Source organism: Pollachius pollachius (assembly GCF_949987615.1).
Source record: "Pollachius pollachius genome assembly, chromosome: 1".
Classification (NCBI taxonomy): Eukaryota; Metazoa; Chordata; class Actinopteri; order Gadiformes; family Gadidae; genus Pollachius; species Pollachius pollachius.
Window position 1 is genome coordinate 50,501,436 of NC_136934.1, and position 19,848 is coordinate 50,521,283.

The 19,848-nt window shown below is 52.9% G+C and overlaps 1 protein-coding gene across 1 annotated transcript in view; it reads right to left on the reverse strand.

Annotated features, from left to right (window-relative positions):
* Window positions 1-19,848, reverse strand: part of pogzb (pogo transposable element derived with ZNF domain b) — a gene marked incomplete at its 3' end in the record, with an annotated part of 28,522 nt that overhangs the window by 696 nt on the left and 7,978 nt on the right. The window contains exons 6-17 of the mRNA XM_079758741.1: window positions 18,087-18,270; window positions 15,632-15,780; window positions 14,814-14,914; window positions 14,202-14,348; window positions 13,609-13,743; window positions 12,479-12,663; window positions 9,672-9,815; window positions 7,442-7,504; window positions 6,899-7,011; window positions 4,884-6,515; window positions 4,039-4,075; window positions 831-2,808 (exon numbers count right to left, since the gene is read on the reverse strand). Coding sequence (XP_079614867.1) covers window positions 831-2,808; window positions 4,039-4,075; window positions 4,884-6,515; window positions 6,899-7,011; window positions 7,442-7,504; window positions 9,672-9,815; window positions 12,479-12,663; window positions 13,609-13,743; window positions 14,202-14,348; window positions 14,814-14,914; window positions 15,632-15,780; window positions 18,087-18,270 — 4,868 coding nt within the window. The remainder of the gene's footprint in view (window positions 1-830; window positions 2,809-4,038; window positions 4,076-4,883; window positions 6,516-6,898; window positions 7,012-7,441; window positions 7,505-9,671; window positions 9,816-12,478; window positions 12,664-13,608; window positions 13,744-14,201; window positions 14,349-14,813; window positions 14,915-15,631; window positions 15,781-18,086; window positions 18,271-19,848) is intronic.

The window sequence follows — 19,848 nt, forward strand, 5'->3', positions numbered from 1 at the left end:
GGCTGTATTGATTTCATTTTGCGCCTTCGCGCAAAGAACACTTGTAAAACATGATCGCAAACAATTTTGCGTTCGGATAAATCCATCCAGCCTGCGCGATACCACCCCCTCTTTTCTAGGAAATATTTTATCGTTTCCGGCATCAGGACAGAGTATTTCTCCTCCCATGATATTTAAGGAATGAGAAAGACATTTCTTCCCTGAATCACAGATGTATACATCCACCATCTGCTAATGGCACACAGCCAAACTGGGAGATGGCGGTTTTACGTCGTAATGGAGATGGAAAAACAATTAACCTGACCATTTAACTACACTCCACACGTCAACACGAGAACACACGAACACATGAATGAATGAACCACCAAGCACCAGAGTACAAAAAGAAACAAATCCTTTATTTCAGATAATTAGCACCAAGGTGTCATCGAGTTGAACACCAGGGTTATTTAACCCTCCGGTGACGTTCGCGAGACGATAGGAGGTCGACAGGAGGGAAGAGACGGACACAGACCCCTCATTGTCAACGTTAACACAAGGACTGGTGCTGGAGCCCAGACCGGCCCCTTGACCATTCAGGAGCCCTGGATCAGGGTCAGTCAATCAGAGTGTGTGTGACGTTCTAACTCATCTTCATCCCTGGCCCTCCCCCGCTATAGCCTCCCCTCCTCCTCCACCCGCCCGCCGCTCTTGGAGGAGGTGCCGGCCTTCTGCTCCTCGCCGCCTCCTCCGTCTCCTCCCCAGTAATGAACCTCCTCCTCCTCCTCCTCCTCCTCCTTCATGGCGGCCTCCGGCCCTCCTCCTCCTCCCTCCGGCTCCTCCGTCTTCACGGGGAGCGGCTCTTCGGGCTCCCGGTCCTCGGGACACAGCATGGCGAAGGCCAGGCTCCGGATCAGCTCCTCCCGGCTCTCCTCCCCCGCCCCCTCCCCCTCCCCGGGGACCAGGCCCGTGAGGCGGAACGAGGCCTTGATCAGCGAGGGCCGGTCCCGGAGGACGTTCAGGGCGTCCTGGAGCCAGCCGCTCAGCCGCTGGCGCGCGGCGCCCGCGTGCTCCGTCGCCTGGGGCCCGGCGCTGAACCGCCGCCAGCGCGCCACCAGGAGGCGCTGCAGCACGGGCAGCGCCGCCACCCGAAGCGGCTGCAGGCGCAGGCTGCAGCCCGACGGGACGAGGGCGGGCAGCGTGCGCGTCCGGCCCAGGGCCTCCAGGAAGCCCTCGGCCACGTGGTCGCGGTGGCGGTCCAGCAGCAGCAGACGCTTGCGGTGCCGCCCCGGGGCCGAGGCGTGGGGCCGCCACACCCGCCTCACCCACACCTCCAGGCCCTCGGCCGAGGTGAAGCCGTGGGGGTCCGTCTCCACCAGGAACGAGGGGGGGTCCGAGCCGGCGTCCAGCGGCCCCCCCAGCCGCGTGGGGTCCCAGAGGAGCACCAGGGCGGGCAGCAGGGTGCCGTCGGCCAGCGCCGTCAGGTAGGCCGTCATCAGGGGCGTGCCCGTGCCGCTCAGCCGCAGGGCGTGGCTCCGGAGCGCGGGGGGGGAGCCCCTGGCCATCAGGCTGCGGTCCAGGAACACGCTGAGGCGCGTCACGCCCGCCACCGCGCTCAGCGGCATCTGGTGGAAGTCCACCTGCCGGCGGGTGAACTCGGTGAAGCTGCGGACGCCGTGCTCCATGAGGGCGGGAAGCTGCAGGGGGGCCGCGGGGGAGCGGCCGGCGGCCGGCGGGCCCAGGCGGTGCCGCAGCATCAGGCCCACCGCCCAGTTGTACGAGATGCGGAAGGCGTCGCCGAACACGCCGTTGTTCTTCAGCGTGGCGGCGTGCTTGAAGAGCCCGCCCTCCGTGATGGGCAGCTGCTGCTCCCGCATGAACCACACCCACTCCAGCATGTGGTCCTCGCCCGCCCCCCCCGGGGCCCGCCCGCCCGGGGGGGCCCCGCCCCAACGCCGCCGCGCCTGCTCCACCCACGCCCGGACCTGCGGCAGCTCCACCACGAACTCGCAGGCGGCGTGCTGCAGGCCGGAGCACAGCGCCGCCAGGCAGACGCGCAGCTGCCGCGCGCTCAGCCCGGCCCCGGCGCCCCCTGCAGGCCCGGAGGCCTCGGCGCTCGCTGCGGCCGCCACCCGGCGCGCTGCGGCCGCCGCCCGGCTCCCTACGGACGGCGGCCGGCGCGCTGCGGCCGGCGGTGCTTCTTCTCCGTCCCTCTTGGCAGGCGTCGCGGCCTCACCTGACCGTGGGACCAGCTGCCGTGCGCTCCGCACGGCCCGCGGCCCGGCGCCCCCTACAGGCCTGGGGCCCCCGGCGCTCGGTACGGCCACCGCTGCCTCTTCTTCCTCTCTCTTCGGCAGTCGAGGCGTCGCTGCCTCAGCTGCCAGGAACTCCTCCTCCTCGTCTTCCGGTCTGAAGGTGTAGCGGAGAGGGTCTGCCGCTGCCTCCGTCACTGCTTCTTCGTCGTCGGCCTCACCTGCCAGGAACTCCTCCTCCTCGTCTTCCGGCCTGAAGGTGTAGCGGAGAGTATCTGCCGCTTCCTCCGTCACGGCTTCTTCGTCGTCGGCCTCACCTGCCAGGAACTCCATCTCCTCGTCTTCCGGCCTGAAGGTGTAGCGGAGAGGGTCTGCCGCTGCCTCCGTCACGGCTTCTTCGTCGTCGGCGGCCTCGTCTTCGTCGCCCTCGTCGCCCTCCTCTTCGTCGCCCTCCTCTTCGTCGCCCTCCTCTTCATCGCCCTCCTCTTCCTCTTGGTCCTCGGGGACGTCGGGGCTGTCCACGCGGGCCGCGGCCGCGGTTCGCTGGACGACCTGGCCTTCAATCTCGATGGCGCCGCTGTTGGAGGAACAGAGGACGGGCGCCCGTTAAACACGAGAGGAGGAAGCGGTTTTATAACGACAATAACAAGACACGGAGATAAGGATACAGGCGGGAACAGAGAGGAATCAAGGCAGAGAGCAGACAGGACGTTGTTAAAAACAAGTCTAAACTGTTCCTCTCCTTGTCACCACTGTATTTTAACTGTATTTTAACTGTATTTTATATATACTGTATGTGTGTCATATCTAGGGATGCACCGAAAATTCAGCCACCGAAAATGTTGGCCCGAAACATAATTTTCGGTTTCGGCCGAAGGAGTAAAACGGCCGAAAAAAAGTACAGAACATTTCTATTTTTGATGATGTGAGAAAAAAAAAAGCAACCAGTGTGGAATGAGCCGGGTGCGCTTCATCAAAAGAGAGATTAAAAAAGAGCTGCACGTAAATTTGTAAACAACTAAATGAAAATACACGGAGATGAAAAAAGAGCCCGTTAAAACTAATGAATGAAATGAATGAAAAACAGCAAAAGCCACATTCGGTATTCGGTTTCGGCTTTCGGCCAACTGTTTCAGTATATTCGGTTTCGGCCAAGAATTTTCATTTCGGTGCATCCCTATATCTGATGTGTAAATATCCTCTTGGACCTTCTTTACAACAGTCTTTTGTTGGACTGTATAGACCTCTAAAGAATAAGTCCCAGATTGGATTGTCAGTGCCGTTAAAGTAGCATTAATAATCATTTAGTACTTTAACGGCACCGACAATCCAAAAACCCAGTCGAAACTAGATGGAAAAGGTTTGTAGTTCAGAACGTGACGCAGCTTTTACTTCTTCGCCACGTACAGAGTTTGTTATGTACGATCATTCAAAAGCCCGAGGTTATTTCCCAGACATTTGACCGAGGGAACCGGGAGGCTCGGAGGCGGGACTTATTCTTCAGCGTCCAACAAAAGACCGTTGTAAAGAAGGAACAAGATGATATTTACACATCAGATATGACACACAATATAAAATACCGTTTTTATACAGTGGTGAGCAGCGGAATAGTTAAGACTTGTTTTTAACGACATATTCTTCAGAGGTCTATTAACAGACAATGTGGCACTGAAGAGGCGTCAATCAGCATGGACCGTTAGGAAGGCCGGGTGGGGTGAGGGAAAACCTGGGAATGGAGACCTGGGAAGGGCAACCTGGGAGTGGAGGGAGAACGTGGGAATGGCAGATCATTTACAGAAACCCTTACCTTATTTTGTCTCGGGTGAATCCAACGCTGGGGGAGACTGTGAAACCAAACAGAAAAAGGATGTTTTCAATGAAAATAAAACCGTATGGCAACATTAAAACACAAATTCTACATCGGACCAGCAATCCTTTGTTTCAGATCCCTGCAGCACGTGTCTCTAACATCACACTCCCATAACAGTCCCATATTAGAGTGGGCAGCAGTGAAATCGTCTTCAGGGTTCAACCATTTTGATTTAAGAATTGTACAGAGCCAGTGGACCCAGTTCAGCTGGAGTTAGGAACACTGGGGAAGTAAGAGAAATGTGTAGGGTTCTTTTTTTCACCGGAAGGGGTTGTTCGTAGGGAAGCAGTTGTTATCTCCATGGTAACGGCCCACAGCAACCGTACGACAGGCTTTTAGTTTTTTTTGCCAGACTTTACTTCGCCATCTGTCTGGTGGCCTACTTTTTTATCTTTTTTTTCAGAAGTGATTTAGCATTTTTATGCCTCATTCATGAAGCTAGACAGGAAATATTTGCTCCAAATATCGATATTTTTATTCAAAAATAATGCACTGAACACACAAATGGGGGAAACTTGATGGGAAGTTAGCTAGCCAAAAACGAGCAACTGCTAAACTCAGTTTGGACCGTGAGTAAAGACCCAAGTCCACCATTTCCGGGTCATTCTGTATTCATCGCTAGACATATATCGTGATGTATCGTTATACGAATGTCTAGCAACATATGGATCATCTCAGAGCCGCTGCATCGTGATATTACTAGTATCGCAGCCCATGGATCACGCATCGTATGGTGTGGTCCCCTGTGCTTCCCACCCCTGGTACCACGGGGGTCCACTGACCTTTGGGGGCGGGGGCCAGGGCGTGGAACTCCCAGAAGCAGCTGGTCTGCGTGCAGAGGTTGACCTTGCAGGCCGAGCAGCCGTACACGCTCTCGTGACGCCCCTGCTTCGGGTCGCAGTTCTTACACCGCCGGGTCCGGAAGCTGATCCTGGTCATCCGATGCACCTCCTTCAGCGGGTCCCCCTCCGCCTCCTCCTCGTCCTCCCCCCCGTGGGGGGGCTCCGGGCCCGGGGGCCGCTGGTAGCACCGGGCCAGCAGGGTGCCCAGGCGCCGGCGGAACTTGAGCTGCGAGAAGAGGCCGCCCTCCACCCAGTACGGCGGGTTCTTCTTGCGGCTCTCGCGCAGCACGATGAAGGAGTTGACCACGCTGAGGTTGAGCAGGAACCAGAAGAGGCTCCTCCAGTGGCAGTCCTGGGGCACGCCGCCCAGCGGGTTGCAGGCCAGCAGCTGCTTGCAGATGTCCACGCCGCGCATGTTCTCCTGCAGCAGCTTGAAGGCCAAGGGCCGGGTCAGCGGCTCCAGCTTCCCGGCCTCCGTCTGGGACCGCCGCCACACCGTGTCACAGTTGCCCGCGACGGCGTTGGTGCAGAGGCAGCCCATCTCCTTGGCGTCCCTCCAGCGCGTGGCCAGCAGGGGGCCGCAGCGCCACTGCAGGTAGTGGCCGGCCGTGGTGAGGTTGCCCTCCTGCCACAGCGTCTCCGGCAGCACGGGGCTGCGGACGGGGAAGGAGCTGGAGGCGTACACGCCCTTGAGGAGCAGCTGGCACATGAGCTGGGGCGAGGCCAGGGCGTTGGCCAGGTACAGCCGGTGGTTCTTGTCGTGCAGGCCCTTCATCAGCCGCGGGACCACGGCCAGCCCCAGCGCCTCCTTCCCCTCCTCCGCCCCCCCCCTCCGGGTGTGCAGGTGCAGCCGGTGGCAGTAGCCCGACTTGGAGTCGCACAGCAGCCAGATCTCAGGCAGGGTCTGGCCGTCGGGCGGGCGGCGGCAGCCGGCCCGGTCCTCCAGCGCGGGCAGCAGGGTGCGGTCGATGGTCAGGCTGCAGTTGGGCCGGTACACCTTCCACATGGCCTCGCCCAGGAGATTCAGCATGGGCCGGAGGACGCTCAGCGAGTCCCTGGGCTCGCCGCCGCCGCCGCCGCAGACCTGGTCCGCCAGCAGGCTGCCCACGCGCACGTTGGCGGCGATCTGCTTGAAGCGCCGCAGGCTCATGGCGCGGTCGACGAGGTCGCACTGGGGGAACCTGACGGGGTCCCAGTACTGGGCCAGGTCGGCCAGGCCGTGCACCCCCATGAGGATGACCAAGCCCAGGAAGGCCTTCAGCTCGCGGACGCCCAGCGGGGTCCAGTGGGGGGCGGGCACGCCCAGGTAACGGCAGGTCTTGACGTGGGCGTTGGTCTCCTTGGCGATGAGCTCCAGCAGGGGCTCGGGGTAGGCCAGCAGGAAGTAGTCCATGGCGTCGGCGTTCTGGGCCAGCGTGTGGCGGGGCCCGCGGGCCTGCTTGAAGGGTAAGGGCCGCCGGGATACGGGGCCGCCCGGGGCCCGGGTCCAGGACAGTGGCCCCGGGTCCGGGGGGGTGCTGCGCGGTAGGGGGTCCGGGAGGCAGAACAGGATGTCGGGTTCCTTCAGGGCGGCTGGTGGGGGGGTGGGCAGCGGTCAGGCCGGGGTTATTCAAGAGGCGCCCGTGGTCAGATAGCAGTCAGGCACTTTATGTATTTAACTCATTTATGTATTTACATCTTTTAACTCCTCTCTGAAGCCAACTGGACTGATTTCATAGACTTTATTTCTATATATTCCTCTATATTCCTCCCACATTACTATTTGTATCTATTATTGTGCATAGTGATGTCTGTGAGGTGTTTTTTGTGTGTTTTTATGCCACTGTCAAAGACAAATTTCCGTTTTTATGTAAAGTTTGACGGACATTAAAGAAGTCTAAGTCTATTGTAGTCTTAGTTCTGCTCCAGATAAACAAAAGTAAACGTTAGACTAACAATAACAACAACAAACGTACTGTGAGGGCGGCAGGTGGTGGAGGCGTGGCCCCGGCTCAGGACCAGGTGCTCGGCCATCTTGTCCCCGGTGAGAGAGACGTAGCCACACTGCGTACACACCAGCTCATAGCAACTGGCCGAGACACACACACAGACACACACAGACAGACAGACAGACAGACAGACAGACAGACAGACAGACAGACAGACAGACAGACAGACAGACAGACAGACATATCAGTTTCCAATGTCGGTATTACATGATCTATATACATCTGAGCTCCTGTGGTATTAGTGTTAACTAGAAGCATGGATCTTCAAAAACAAAATCCATCAGACTGTATTCCGACTGAGCTACTGGCAGCCAAATTGTACGTGATGAAAAAAAAACGAAAGAAAGAAAGACAAAGAGTGAGAGAGACGGAGAAATAGAGAGAGAGACACCCAGACAGACACACAGACAGACAGAGTGTGAGAGTCCGAGAGAGAGTGAGAGGCAGATACAGAGAGAGAATGAGAGACAGAGAGAGAGAGAGAGAGAGCGAGAGAGAGAGAGGGACTACCATGGTGGAGGTCGTTGATGCAGGGGAAGCGTTTTCCCTCTTTCTCTGGACAAGACGTGGTTTCTGCAAAACACACAGAGAAACGCATACCGTTAGGTGAGTGATAACACACACCGTGACACGACCCAACACTCTCATATAGTGTGTGGTATATGGGACACTGAGGTAAGCATATCTATCTAGGCGGCAGTAGCTCAGGAGGTAGAGCGGGTAACAGAAAGGTTGCTAGTTTGAGCCCCTGCCCCTGAGCAAGATCCCTCACCCTGACTGTTCCTGACGAGCTGGCTGTCGCCCTGCTTCGTTGACTCCACTGTTGGGTGTGTGAATGTCGTGAAAGTTGCTTTGGATAAAAGCGTCTCCCTAAAGAAAATCCCCTCAATGTAAATCTATCGCTGAGAGAAACCTGATGGCACACGATGACTCACTCGAGATTTACCGACGAGTTCCATGAATACATGCAGTGGAACACGAGAGGATAACGATTACACAACAAGAGAGAGAGTGACAGACGCGGGGAAACGGCAACAGCTTCCAGTGGTGTTCTGCAACAGGGCTTGAATCAAGGATTCACACAGAACAAGAGAAACAAGCTCCCCAGGTGGAGCTGGCAGCAGGAGCCAGGCAAAAACCTGGACGGCTTTTTCACCCGTCTGGTTATGAAGCCGTCAGTGGGCCGGCGCGTCTATTAGTAAATTTACTAGTAAAATTATTAGGAAAATTACTAAAAGAAACACAGACAAAATGAGCAAGTGACCTGTCTTAATCCCAGGAAACCCGAAACACGGCAGAGAGAAGGGGAATCTGAATGCAACTGCGGTCATGAAAAATACTAATAAAAGTTATTTAGCCACTTAAGGTTTGAACATGCTGGGAGTAGTATTGCTGCCATGACAACTTGTGCAGTGTATAGGATTCGCTGATTAGCTTTACCAATTGTAGTAATATAGCACATAAATATATAACATTAACCAATATTTCTTAATGTCATAGGTACATTCTGTGTTAATATTGCTGTCATCATACATTGTTTAACCATCGTTTCTGTTCCTTCTCTACAACACAGTTGTAGCTATTTGCGGTTAAGTTTTCCCCAATCAAAACCATAACTTTAGACTCTTATGCTTACGAGGATGAACTTTAAGTGGAGGCGGTGTTACGCAGCACCCAGTATGGTCCCAGTTTAGACTAGGCACGCTCTGACCTGGCACTGGGGGGTAGATGCCCTGTCTGGGGAGGGGCTCGTTACTTATGGTGTTCCCCAGGGAAGCGTACTTGGCCCTCTGTTATTCCCACTCTACATAAATGACTTGAAGCGTTCATGCTCAAGGCATCGTTTTCTGTCTGCTGATGATTTTTGTGTCCAACGTCAGCAAGACTGAGGCAGGAATCACACTGAGTTAAGAGCGAACCAAATACCACAGAGCTAATGATCCTCACTCCCCTGACGGCCTGGCATGAGTGAACTTCAGCGTTCTTCATCAACATGCAAAACTGAATGTTTTTCCATTTGTTAGATTATGGACAGAACTAATGTTATAACTAATCCGACTTGGCGTTCAGCCCGTAACGTAAAGTTCCCGAATATATACACGTGAAATAGGGAATAACACATAATCACCTGCTTGCATTTAACATCACTCAAGTGGATAAGGCACAATATAAGGAACACAGATCCAAACAGAATATAACCTATAGGGAAGGACATGCGATGGCCATGGAATCAGACGAACCAAACCAATGATTACTGTGGTACTACTCTGCGATGGACCGGAGTCTGCCAGGCCTGTATCACTGTGTAAACCAGTGGGTGCTCATTCCCCTCAGCCAACTCTTTGTTTTGTTAACACAAACAGAAGGTAATTGTTTGGTTTGAAGGTTTCATATTCCCGCTCAAGTGAGACGCTGCCTTATGGGGTACCCAAATAAACATTCAGAAACTGATTGGAACCTAAATCAAGTTATTTTTCCGTTCCGATTCCGAGAAATGTAATAAACGTTTCTGTTCTGGAGCAGTAAATATGATTACGTTTTCATTGACCTTGACCTGGACCCTAATATATATAATTTGTAATATAAATACATACAGAAATACTCAGTAGAAAACACCAAATAGGAAGCATCAACTTAAAATGTAAAACCATATTAGGTACATTCAAAAGTTAAGTCTGTCAGTTGGGAAGCAGGGGGTATAAAAGGGGCGGGGCTTGTAGCGAGTGTGGGCGGGGCTTACTGGATCATGTGGGAGGCGTAGGCGCAGGAGCAGAAGGTGGTGTAGGAACACAGCAGGCAGGAAACGGAGGCGGGGTAGTGGCTGGAGAAGTCGGAGGTGGTGTTGCCGCACTCCATACACAGCAGCCTATCATGCTCCTCCGCACTGGGAAACAGGAAGTACAGGGACATTACATACACACACACTTATACATACATGGCAGCCTATCAGGGTCCTCCGTACTGGGATACAAGTGTAAGTACAGAGACATTATATACACATACACTCTAATGCACATTAACTACACACATCCTCTGTTCTGGGGCACAGACACAGATTCATTATATTTAAACGCATAAATATTAATTATACACGCAGACGTGTGTGTGTGTGTGTGTGTGTGTGTGTGTGTGTGTGCGCGCGCCGTAACATGGGATGTTCCCATGGTGCATCATGTTTGAGGCTAGGTAAGCTATGATCCTTCCTGAGGTTAGGTAATCAGCAGTCTATTCTCTTTTTGAAATAATTTTTGGAGGTGCTGGAGGTAAACAGGTCCCTGTCTGGGGAGGGGCTCATCACCCTGTTCCCGAGGGGGGGGGTACTTGGACCTCTGTTCCTTCTACATATGTCTTTCTACGTGTTTTTGTGTACGCTAATGACTCCAGTCTCCAACGTCAGCAGGCCTGGGTCGGGCAGCACACTGAGAAGGGAGCGAACCGGCCTAAACACCTGGCTACGGGAAAACCAATTATCCCCACAATCTCAGCGAAAACGTTATCAATTATGTTTTGGTCTAAACAAACTCAGGAGTGGGTCCGACCTCAGCATGTTGCCGGGAAACGTCATAGCAACAAAAACAGCAGGGAGCTTCCCGGGGTAGTACACTGGATGGTCACCGGGGGGGGGGGGGGAACAACATGCCCGTTAAGAGGCAGAGAGTCTACTCACACCTCTCCTGGAAACACTGCTCTGAAATGTCCGCTTACTGTGCAACAAAATGGGGGATCGGGTCACGGTTCAGAGAGGCAGTGGAGGAACTGAGTGACTGGGATATGTTAAACTCCCAGAGGCCGTTACCTCATACGTCTGCCTTCTGTGAGTGCAGCTGTACTCCCAACGCACACACCAGGATGGATTGTAACAGCAACTCACCCTGGGTCACAGCCAGACTGCTCATTTGGAGATGCGATAAAGAGCGGAGACAGGGACAGGTCTACTGGCCATGTACCCAGGATTCAGGAGAGTCCAGAGAGCATTACTCTGAAACAGCAAGTCTCAGCCAATGGCTCCTCGTGCGTAGAGAAGGGACTACGGGAGGTCACGAACTATAAAATCAAATCTCCCCACTATGAGAATGACCTCAGACGGGCCAACGACCTGAACAGTCGAGTCAGTGAGACCGGCTGTCTAACCCTCCACACTGGAGGGCAGTGAGACCGGCTGTCTAACCCTCCACACTGGAGGGCAGTGAGACCGGCTGTCTAACCCTCCACACTGGAGAGCAGTGAGACCGGCTGTCTAACCCTCCACACTGGAGGGCAGTGAGACCGGCTGTCTAACCCTCCAGACTGGAGGGCATTGAGACCGGCTGTCTAACCCTCCAGACTGGAGGGCAGTGAGACCGGCTGTCTAACCCTCCACACTGGAGCGCAGTGAGACCGGCTGTCTAACCCTCCACACTGGAGGGCAGTGAGACCGGCTGTCTAACCCTCCACACTGGAGGGCAGTGAGACCGGCTGTCTAACCCTCCACACTGAAGGGCAGTGAGACCGGCTGTCTAACCCTCCAGACTGGAGGGCAGTGAGACCGGCTGTATAACCCTCCACACTGGAGCGCAGTGAGACCGGCTGTCTAACCCTCCACAGTGGAGGGCAGTGAGACCGGCTGTCTAACCCTCCAGACTGGAGGGCAGTGAGACCGGCTGTCTAACCCTCCACACTGGAGGGCAGTGAGACCGGCTGTCTAACCCTCCACACTGGAGGGCAGTGAGACGGGCTGTCTCCAGTGTTCAGACATCCTTAACACCCCATCAGAGGACTGCATGGTACCTGCACAGATCCAATCCCTGGTTTCCAGGCCTCTCGTTGCCTCTTTTATAACTTTATTCTTCAAATATTTTGTTTATCCTTTTAAGTTGCCACTTTTAAATGTTGTCATTCATAATTGTTTGAATTCTTCTTGCTCAACCTTCTGTTAACATTTGGTTTAAACTGTGTTGCGTCATGTCTTTGACGCATCAACAATACTTTCTTTGTGTATGCTTGGGAAACTAAAACAATTCAGATTCTGATTGGGAGCCATTTATAAATCTGTTTTGTTTAATTCTCACCAAGTGTGGTGCATTTGCTGTAGAACTATAACACATTAACAAAATCTATTAGTAACAGAATGTGCAAAGGAATATAATTATACATATTGATTTGTAAATATATTATTATCATGTATATTTTCTGCCAGAACGATGACAGACAACAAAGCCAAATGGATTCAAGGGAACGTGGCCAATTATTTTGACCTTGTTGTGATTCAGCGTTTTGACGGACACCTGTCAGGTGTGGCCGTCAGGTGACGCATGGATCTCTGTACGCAATGCAGGCGCAGGCGTTACGTTGAGTAGGTGTGGGCGTCACAAAATTAACAGACACACACACACACACACACACACACACAGCTGTCAAGTTGTTGGTCACACGGTCGCCCATAAGTAAGAATGACTGACGGACTGAATGTCCGACTGACTGACTGACTGACTGACTGACTGACTGTCTGTCTGTCTGTCTGTCTGTCTGTCTGTGTGTCTGTCTATGTGGGCGTACAGACAGGCTTACCTCTCGGTGTCACTGGAGTCCTGGAGCTTGGCCCCAGTGGGGGCGGGGTCCGGGGGGCTGCTCTCGATTGGCTGTGGCTGTGCGGGCGTGACGACCAGTGGCGGTCTGAAGTGGCTGGAGGAGGGGTTGACCCGCGAGGGGAGGGGCAGGCTGTTGTTGTTCGTCCCGATGGTCTTGATGGTTACCTAGGAAACGGAGACAACAGTCAAAGTTCTGCAATAAGGGCAAAATGGTGTCGTGGCCCCCCGCCCGAAAGGTTCTGGGTTCGATTCCCCAGTGACTAAAGTCTACCGGTGGTGATGGTAGAGCAAGAGGTCCTGCCCGCTAACGCTCCTCAAAGATTTATTTTTTGCATTTTTCTATGCTTTATTACAGAGTGAGATAGAGAGGAAGGTCTGGGAGACAGAGGGGGGGAGGGGCATGAAGCCAATGACCGCCGGCGGGATTCGGACCCGGGTCGCTGCGTTCAGGACTGAGCCTTAATGGTACGCGCTCTACCCGGTGAGCCACTGCGCCGCCCCAACGCTCCTTAAATCAGACCAAAAGCTCACTGACTAAAATAGTTGAATTTCAAGCATATAACACATGCAACGATCAACCAATACTAAAGCATTTAGGACCTTAATGGGGCTCCTTTATCAGGCTTTTATGCAGAGCATTCATAACGTGAGGCTAGACGTCGAGACTTTATGAATGCTCTGCATCAGAGCCTGATCAAGGTCCTAATAAAGACAATGTCTGAGACTCAGGGACTGGCAGTCAGTCTATTGGCTCCCTTTGCTCTAATGGCGCTGACACCCCAACCGGACCATGGGAAAAGGCAGTCGGACCGATTTGGTCTTGGCCGAATGAACAGGAAAAATAACACACCGGGTCACCGATCTCGCCAGACTGTCCGACGGCCGATAATCTGGTTGGTGTGTAAGGGCCTTTAAGCCGACCGCGGTCCCAGACGGACGGACGGACGGCTCAGGGCTCCCCCTGGTGGTCAGCCCTCACCGTACTCTCTTTAAACAGCCGTCATAGTTCCTTAACACTCGCGGCCTAAACACCAGCGCCTGGGAACAAAGATGGCCGCCGGGTGACCCTCTTTGGCGGTCCGGGGCTGGGGAGGGGGAGGAGGCGGTTACCATGGCGCCGGGGGGCAGCCCGGTCAGCTGGTGGGGGCGGCGGAAGCTGCGGTGGTGCTGCTGTTTGTGCTCCAGCAGGGACGTGGGGAGGATGAACTGCAGGCGGCACTTGGCGCACGGGTGGGACTCCTTCAGCTGGGTGGAGGAGGGACGCGCACGCACACACACACACACACACACACGCACACACACACAAATGTAACTATGGAGTCCCACATTTCAAAGCATTCAGATGAATAGGCCGTAAGAGGGACAGAGAGGATGACACTTTCTAAATGGTAAATGGACTTTTATACAACGCTCTTCTAACCAGTGGCCACTCAAAGCGCTTCACAACATTGCCCAACACTCACCCATTCATGGACACATTCACACACCGACGGCGGTGTCGACCACGCGAGGTGACAGCCAGCTCGTCGGGAGCAGTCAGGGCGAGGCGTCTCGCTCAGGGACACCTCGACACTCGGCTAGGAGGAGCCGGGGATCGAACCAGCAACCCTCCGGTTACCAGCCAACCTCCTCCTGAGCCACATACCGCCCCTCTACACCAACGGGAGGTCCTAACAGAGGCAGAACTCCCCTGGACTGAATACCTTGTGTTTGTCCATGTGGTTCTGGAAGCCTTTGATGTTGTTGGTGACCTTGAGGCACAAGATGCACAGCAGGTGACGCCGGCCGGAGTGGTAGCACCTGAAGTGCTGCAGGACATCTGAGTAGAAGGACGAGCGATACGAACACACCTGGGGACCAATAAGAGTGGGCAGGGGAGCCAATGAGGGCCCAGAGAAGAAGGGGAGGGGGCGGGGTCAAGGAGAGAGTTTAGTCAAAAAAGAGAAGAAACTGAAAATGTAAAGTTGTCAATCCGTCAGTGATAGTCACCGAGGTGTTCAATGTTTTCTCATGTGTTGATTGGCCTTTGTCGCCCCCTGCTGTTAGATGGATGTGGCCAAAAGAGCCTTATTGTCCTGTTGAATATCATTATAATGTAAGAATTATCGTCATAGGGTTTAGTGAGTCTGATCCTTCCAGAAGACACAGCTATCACATACTACAACACTACTTTTACTTTGGCACTGTGGAAGGTTCCAGGCAAGCTGGCTGTTTCTAGCTCCTGTAGGTTTCTATGGTTGTAGGGCGTGAGGTGGAGTTGTGAGGTGGAGGTGTCAGGTGGAGGTGTGATCCGTAAGGTGGAGGTGGGGCTTCACCTGGCAGACGTAGGGCATCTCTCCCGGCTTATGGTTGGTCTTCATGTGGTTCAGAAACTCCATCTCGTTGTCGAAGACCCACTCACAGATACGACACACGGCTGGGGGGATAAGCAAGTTAAGTAAGTGTTGTGTTGTTTGTAGTTTAGTTAATAAAGTGTTGTGTAGTTTGTTGTGTCATTAATGAGGTGTTGCGGAGTTTAATGTGAAGTTAATAAAGTGTTGTGCAGTCTTTTGTGGTGGTGTAGTTTGGTGTAGCAAGTCTGTGGTGGTGTACTTAGTCTGTAGTTGCCATTTTGTAGTTAGTCTGTAGTTGTGGTGGTGTAGTTAGTCTGTAGTTATGGTGGTGTAGGTGGTAGTTGTGCTGGTGTAGTTAGTCTGTAGTTGTGCTGGTGTAGTTAGTCTGTAGTTGTGCTGGTGTAGTTAGTCTGTAGTTGTGCTGGTGTAGTTAGTCTGTAGTTGTGCTGGTGTAGTTAGTCTGTAGTTGTGGTGGTGTAGGTGGTAGTTGTGGTGGTGTAGGTGGTAGTTGTGGTGGTGTAGTTAGTCTGTAGTTGTGGTGGTGTAGGTGGTAGTTGTGGTGGTGGAGGTGGTAGTTGTGCTGGTGTAGTTAGTCTGTAGTTGTGGTGGTGTAGTTAGTCTGTAGTTGTGGTGGTGTAGTTAGTCTGTAGTTGTGCTGGTGTAGTTAGTCTGTAGTTGTGGTGGTGGAGGTGGTAGTTGTGGTGGTAGTTGTGGTGGTGGAGGTGGTAGTTGTGGTGGTGGAGGTGGTAGTTGTGGTGGTGTAGTTAGTCTGTAGTTGCGGTGTAGGGGGCGGGTCCTACTGGACTTGGGTTTGGAGAGGTGGGCGTGCTGCTGGTGGGTCTCCAGGAGGGCGGCGCTGGAGAAGAGTCTGAAGCAGTCGTCGCACCGCATGTCCTCATGAAGCATGGAGCGGGCCACGTCCGTGTGCTGCCAGTAGTGCTTCATCATCCTGACCGGGAGAGAGACAGGAAAACCGGGATGAGGAGAGAGGGAATGACTCATAGGACAGGTGGGAATCTAACCTGGGTCGCTGGAAGGCACCGAAACTGATCTTTAAACACAGTCCCTTTCCCCTGACCCGGTTAGTCTCGCCCGGCCGGCCTTTGGTTACACAACTTGACTTTTTTGTGGTGACTGCTGTTCTCTGATGGTTAAATGATGAAGTACCTTAAAGGTTGTCTCAGCGATTCTAGGCCGAAGCATAAATGATCACATTCATCTGATCTTTCCTCACGATCCGCTAGCTGCCCGCCCCATAAGCAGGCCGTCAAAAAATGTGTCTCTGTAGGCAGCCTATGCTCCGAGATCGCACACAAAAACAAATGGTTTCACCAACCATTCAAAACCAAAATAACTAGTATTCCAACCAATCACCGACATGGGGTGGGTGTTGTGGGGTTTTGCGCTGTGTTCATGATAGTATTTACTGGATGCACGAAACACGGAAGGGAGAGGCGAGCTGGCTCTGTTTGGTTGGGATCTCGCTTCAAATACCAACAGAAGTGACCTCCCCCAACATCGCTGATACAATCTGTAATGTAAACGCTTTGGTGGTCTACTCTTAATGTACACAATTTTTGTGATAATGCACCAGGTCACAGGGATCCTTCTGCGTTTACACCCTGAAATATCGGAGAATCTCATTAATATCCGAGCAAAATGGTTAGTGCAACTGAAACAGAAATCTCTAAGCAAATCGTGTTTGATTGGGAACATCGAATCAGGCCCTTGTGCAGGGCTCCAGACTAACTTTTTTCACTAGGAGCACTGTGGCCCCTCCCTGAAAATGATAGGGGCACAAGCAGACATTTTAGGGGCACACACCGTAAATCAACATGCCAATGTGATTTTCTCATCTTTTTAACTGTATTACTAATAAATACTTTGATAATAGATGCAGAAATTACAATTTGCGGTTTCAAATTCAGTGCTGCATTTTATCGTGATTCTCATCTGTACCAACTGTTTCCACGTGTGGGCGCATGCGGTCGACGAGCGCGGAAGCGACAGTTTCACGGGAGGGCCGCTTGTCGTGCCTCTTGACAGGACGCCGCTCCCCCATTCTGCCCGCTCGCCTCTCCATTGACAACGCAGCAGGCGCGACAAACGCCTCCCGTGTGAACGCACATGAAGTCCTGACCGGGTTCGGGTACCCGACGGGTGACCCGCACGATTTGGATCAAACGGGTGAAAAATAATGCTATGTGTCGGACACGGGTGCGTGTCGGGTCAGACGCCTGAACAGCGCGGGCCGGTGGCGGGTTTTGCGATTGCGAGCGATACTTCTTGGAAATGTTATTCAGGAGCGGAGGAGTCAGGATGATGTGCTTTTTTTGCGCAGCAATCTAAAGCACCAGGGCAAACACAACATAGTGTAATCCCCCGGCGTTCCAACTAATGGGTCTAATTTTCCTTCGGGTGCGGGTCGGGCGTCGATATCGATTTATGGTGGGTCGGGTCGGGTGCGGAATGTTATTCGCAGTACTGTCAGCAAAATGGGACCATTTGGTCGCAGTCTGGAGCCCTGTTGTGGCTATGGAATAGAATCAACTCAGGAAATCAGTGCCGATGCCCAGCCGGAGGCAATTCAGTGCTCCTGCTCCACCCCCCATGGAGTGATTCAGCACTGATGACATCATCACGGCATTCCTACTATAGGAGACATCTCGCTAGCACCCTACACCCCCCATGGAGTGGCACAGAACTGATGACATCATTGCGGCTCGCGAGGTAGGGGCCTAGTCACATGTTCCTCTCGGTGGTGTAGCTATTCACTCCATGTTTCTCTCTGTGGTGTAGCTACTCACTCCATGTTTCTCTCTGTGGTGTAGTTACTCACTCCATGTTTCTCTCTGTGGTGTAGCTACTCACTCCATGTTTCTCTCGGTGGTGTAGCTACTCACTCCATGTTTCTCTCGGTGGTGTAGCTACTCACTCCATGTTTCTCTCGGTGGTGTAGCTACTCACTCCATGTTTCTCTCGGTGGTGTAGCTACTCACTCCATGTTTCTCTCGGTGGTGTAGCTACTCACTCCATGTTTCTCTCGGTGGTGTAGCTACTCACTCCATGTTTCTCTCGGTGGTGTAGCTACTCACTCCATGTTTCTCTCTGTGGTGTAGCTACTCACTCCATGTTTCTCTTGGTGGTGTAGCTACTCACTTCATGTTTCTCTCTGTGGTGTAGCTACTCACTTCATGTTTCTCTCTGTGGTGTAGCTACTCACTCCATGTTTCTCTCTGTGGTGTAGCTACTCACTCCATGTTTCTCTTGGTGGTGTAGAGGCAGTTCTTGCAGTGGAAGGGGGAGGTCAGTTTGCCGTGCCTGCGGTGTTGCAGCGCCTGGTCCCCGGTGAAGACACCGTAGTAGAACTCGCCCACCGTCATCACCACCCGTAGCGGTGTGGGCGGGCCGGAGGTCTCCGTCTCCGTGGTGATCGCTGCTGAATGTGGGGGGGGGGGGGGGGGGGGGGGAGAGAGAGAGAGAGAGAGAGAGAGAGAGAGAGAGAGAGAGAGAGAGAGAGAGAGAGAGAGAGAGAGAGAGAGAGAGAGAGAGAGAGAGAGAGAGAGAGAGAGAACAATTTAGTTTTTCTGTTTTCCCACACACTTAAAACGCAATGCAACACGGTCCTATGTACCGCGAGTTCGGATACAACACAGCGCAACATATATTTTCCACTATGGGAAAATTAGAGTGGTGATTCCCCACCTCTATACACCTTGGTACAGGGTATAATGGAATGTGTCCCAGCCACTTCATTGTACGAGGTAATTGTATGAAAGACGAAATGTGAATAAATGACCTGACAACCATTCTTGACCATTAGTGTTCTCTTCATAGAAATTTTAAAGTAGCACATTCCACAGACAACACCAATTGGCCTTCATTCAGAGGCCAAATGAGAGCTGTATAGCCCTTGATATAAAACAAAGACACTGCAGTTACATAGTAAAAGGCAGGCAGATTTAGCTGATTTTCAAATGTAGTACAACCTGTACAGGAAGACAATGGGAAGGATTGCTTTTCTAAAAATGGACGGCCATTCCTAGACCGTAAAGTGTAGCCTTCAAATATAGAACAAAGTAGACGGGAAGACAACAGCTTATCAGAAAGTCTTTATTTATCTAAAGTGGTGAACCATGTATACCAGAGCAGCATAGTGTATAAAAGGTGTACAAATGTATATAAAGGGAAAAGGCACAAATATAAACATTAGTGGACTTATGTTCTTTCAGTCCGTTGCCAGAGGACTCATGTTCTTTCAGTCCGTTGCCAGAGGACTTATGTTCTTTCAGTCCGTTGCCAGAGGACTCATGTTCTTTCAGTCCGTTGCCAGAGGACTTATGTTCTTTAAGTCCGTTGCCAGAGGACTTATGTTCTTTAAGTCCATTGCCAGAGGAGTTACGTCCTTTCAGTCCGTTTCCTGGATCTGGTTCTGTGAAAGCCTGTAAAGCAGGCTGTCCATCTCGTACTCAAAGCGTGTGAGCTGATTCTGCAGAAGCACGCGCATCAGGTGTTCAATGCGCTTGCAGCACACCAAGATGATGTTGTTGTGCTCGAGTTTCCATCCTTTCCAGGGTTTTTCCGATGGTTTGCATGAGCACCACCTCCTCATCCCTGGCCCCATCCAGACCCTTCACGTAGCGCGATTGATTCGGCATCAAGCGAAACTCGCCGGAAAGTTCAAATATTTCCACTCGAGCGAATGACAAATTAGCATCGTTGGTGCGAGTAGAATCACACGATACCGGCGTGAGCAGGGTCGTGAGCCAGGTTCGCGTCTTGGCATTGACTTTGTATGCATTGGCGCTGCGCCTTTGCTTTGGGTGTGAACGCAGGGTTACAGCCCTTTCCACCGGAATCCCCGGTCTGAAGCTCATACAGCTCAACGTTATCTCAACAGTGGCCAGCTCACCTTTGGGTTTCTTTGGGACGGCCGGGGTGAGGGAGATGGGGCCGGATGTAGCCGTGGTGGTGGGAGCACAGCACGAGAAGAGCACACATTATTTCCAAAACCATT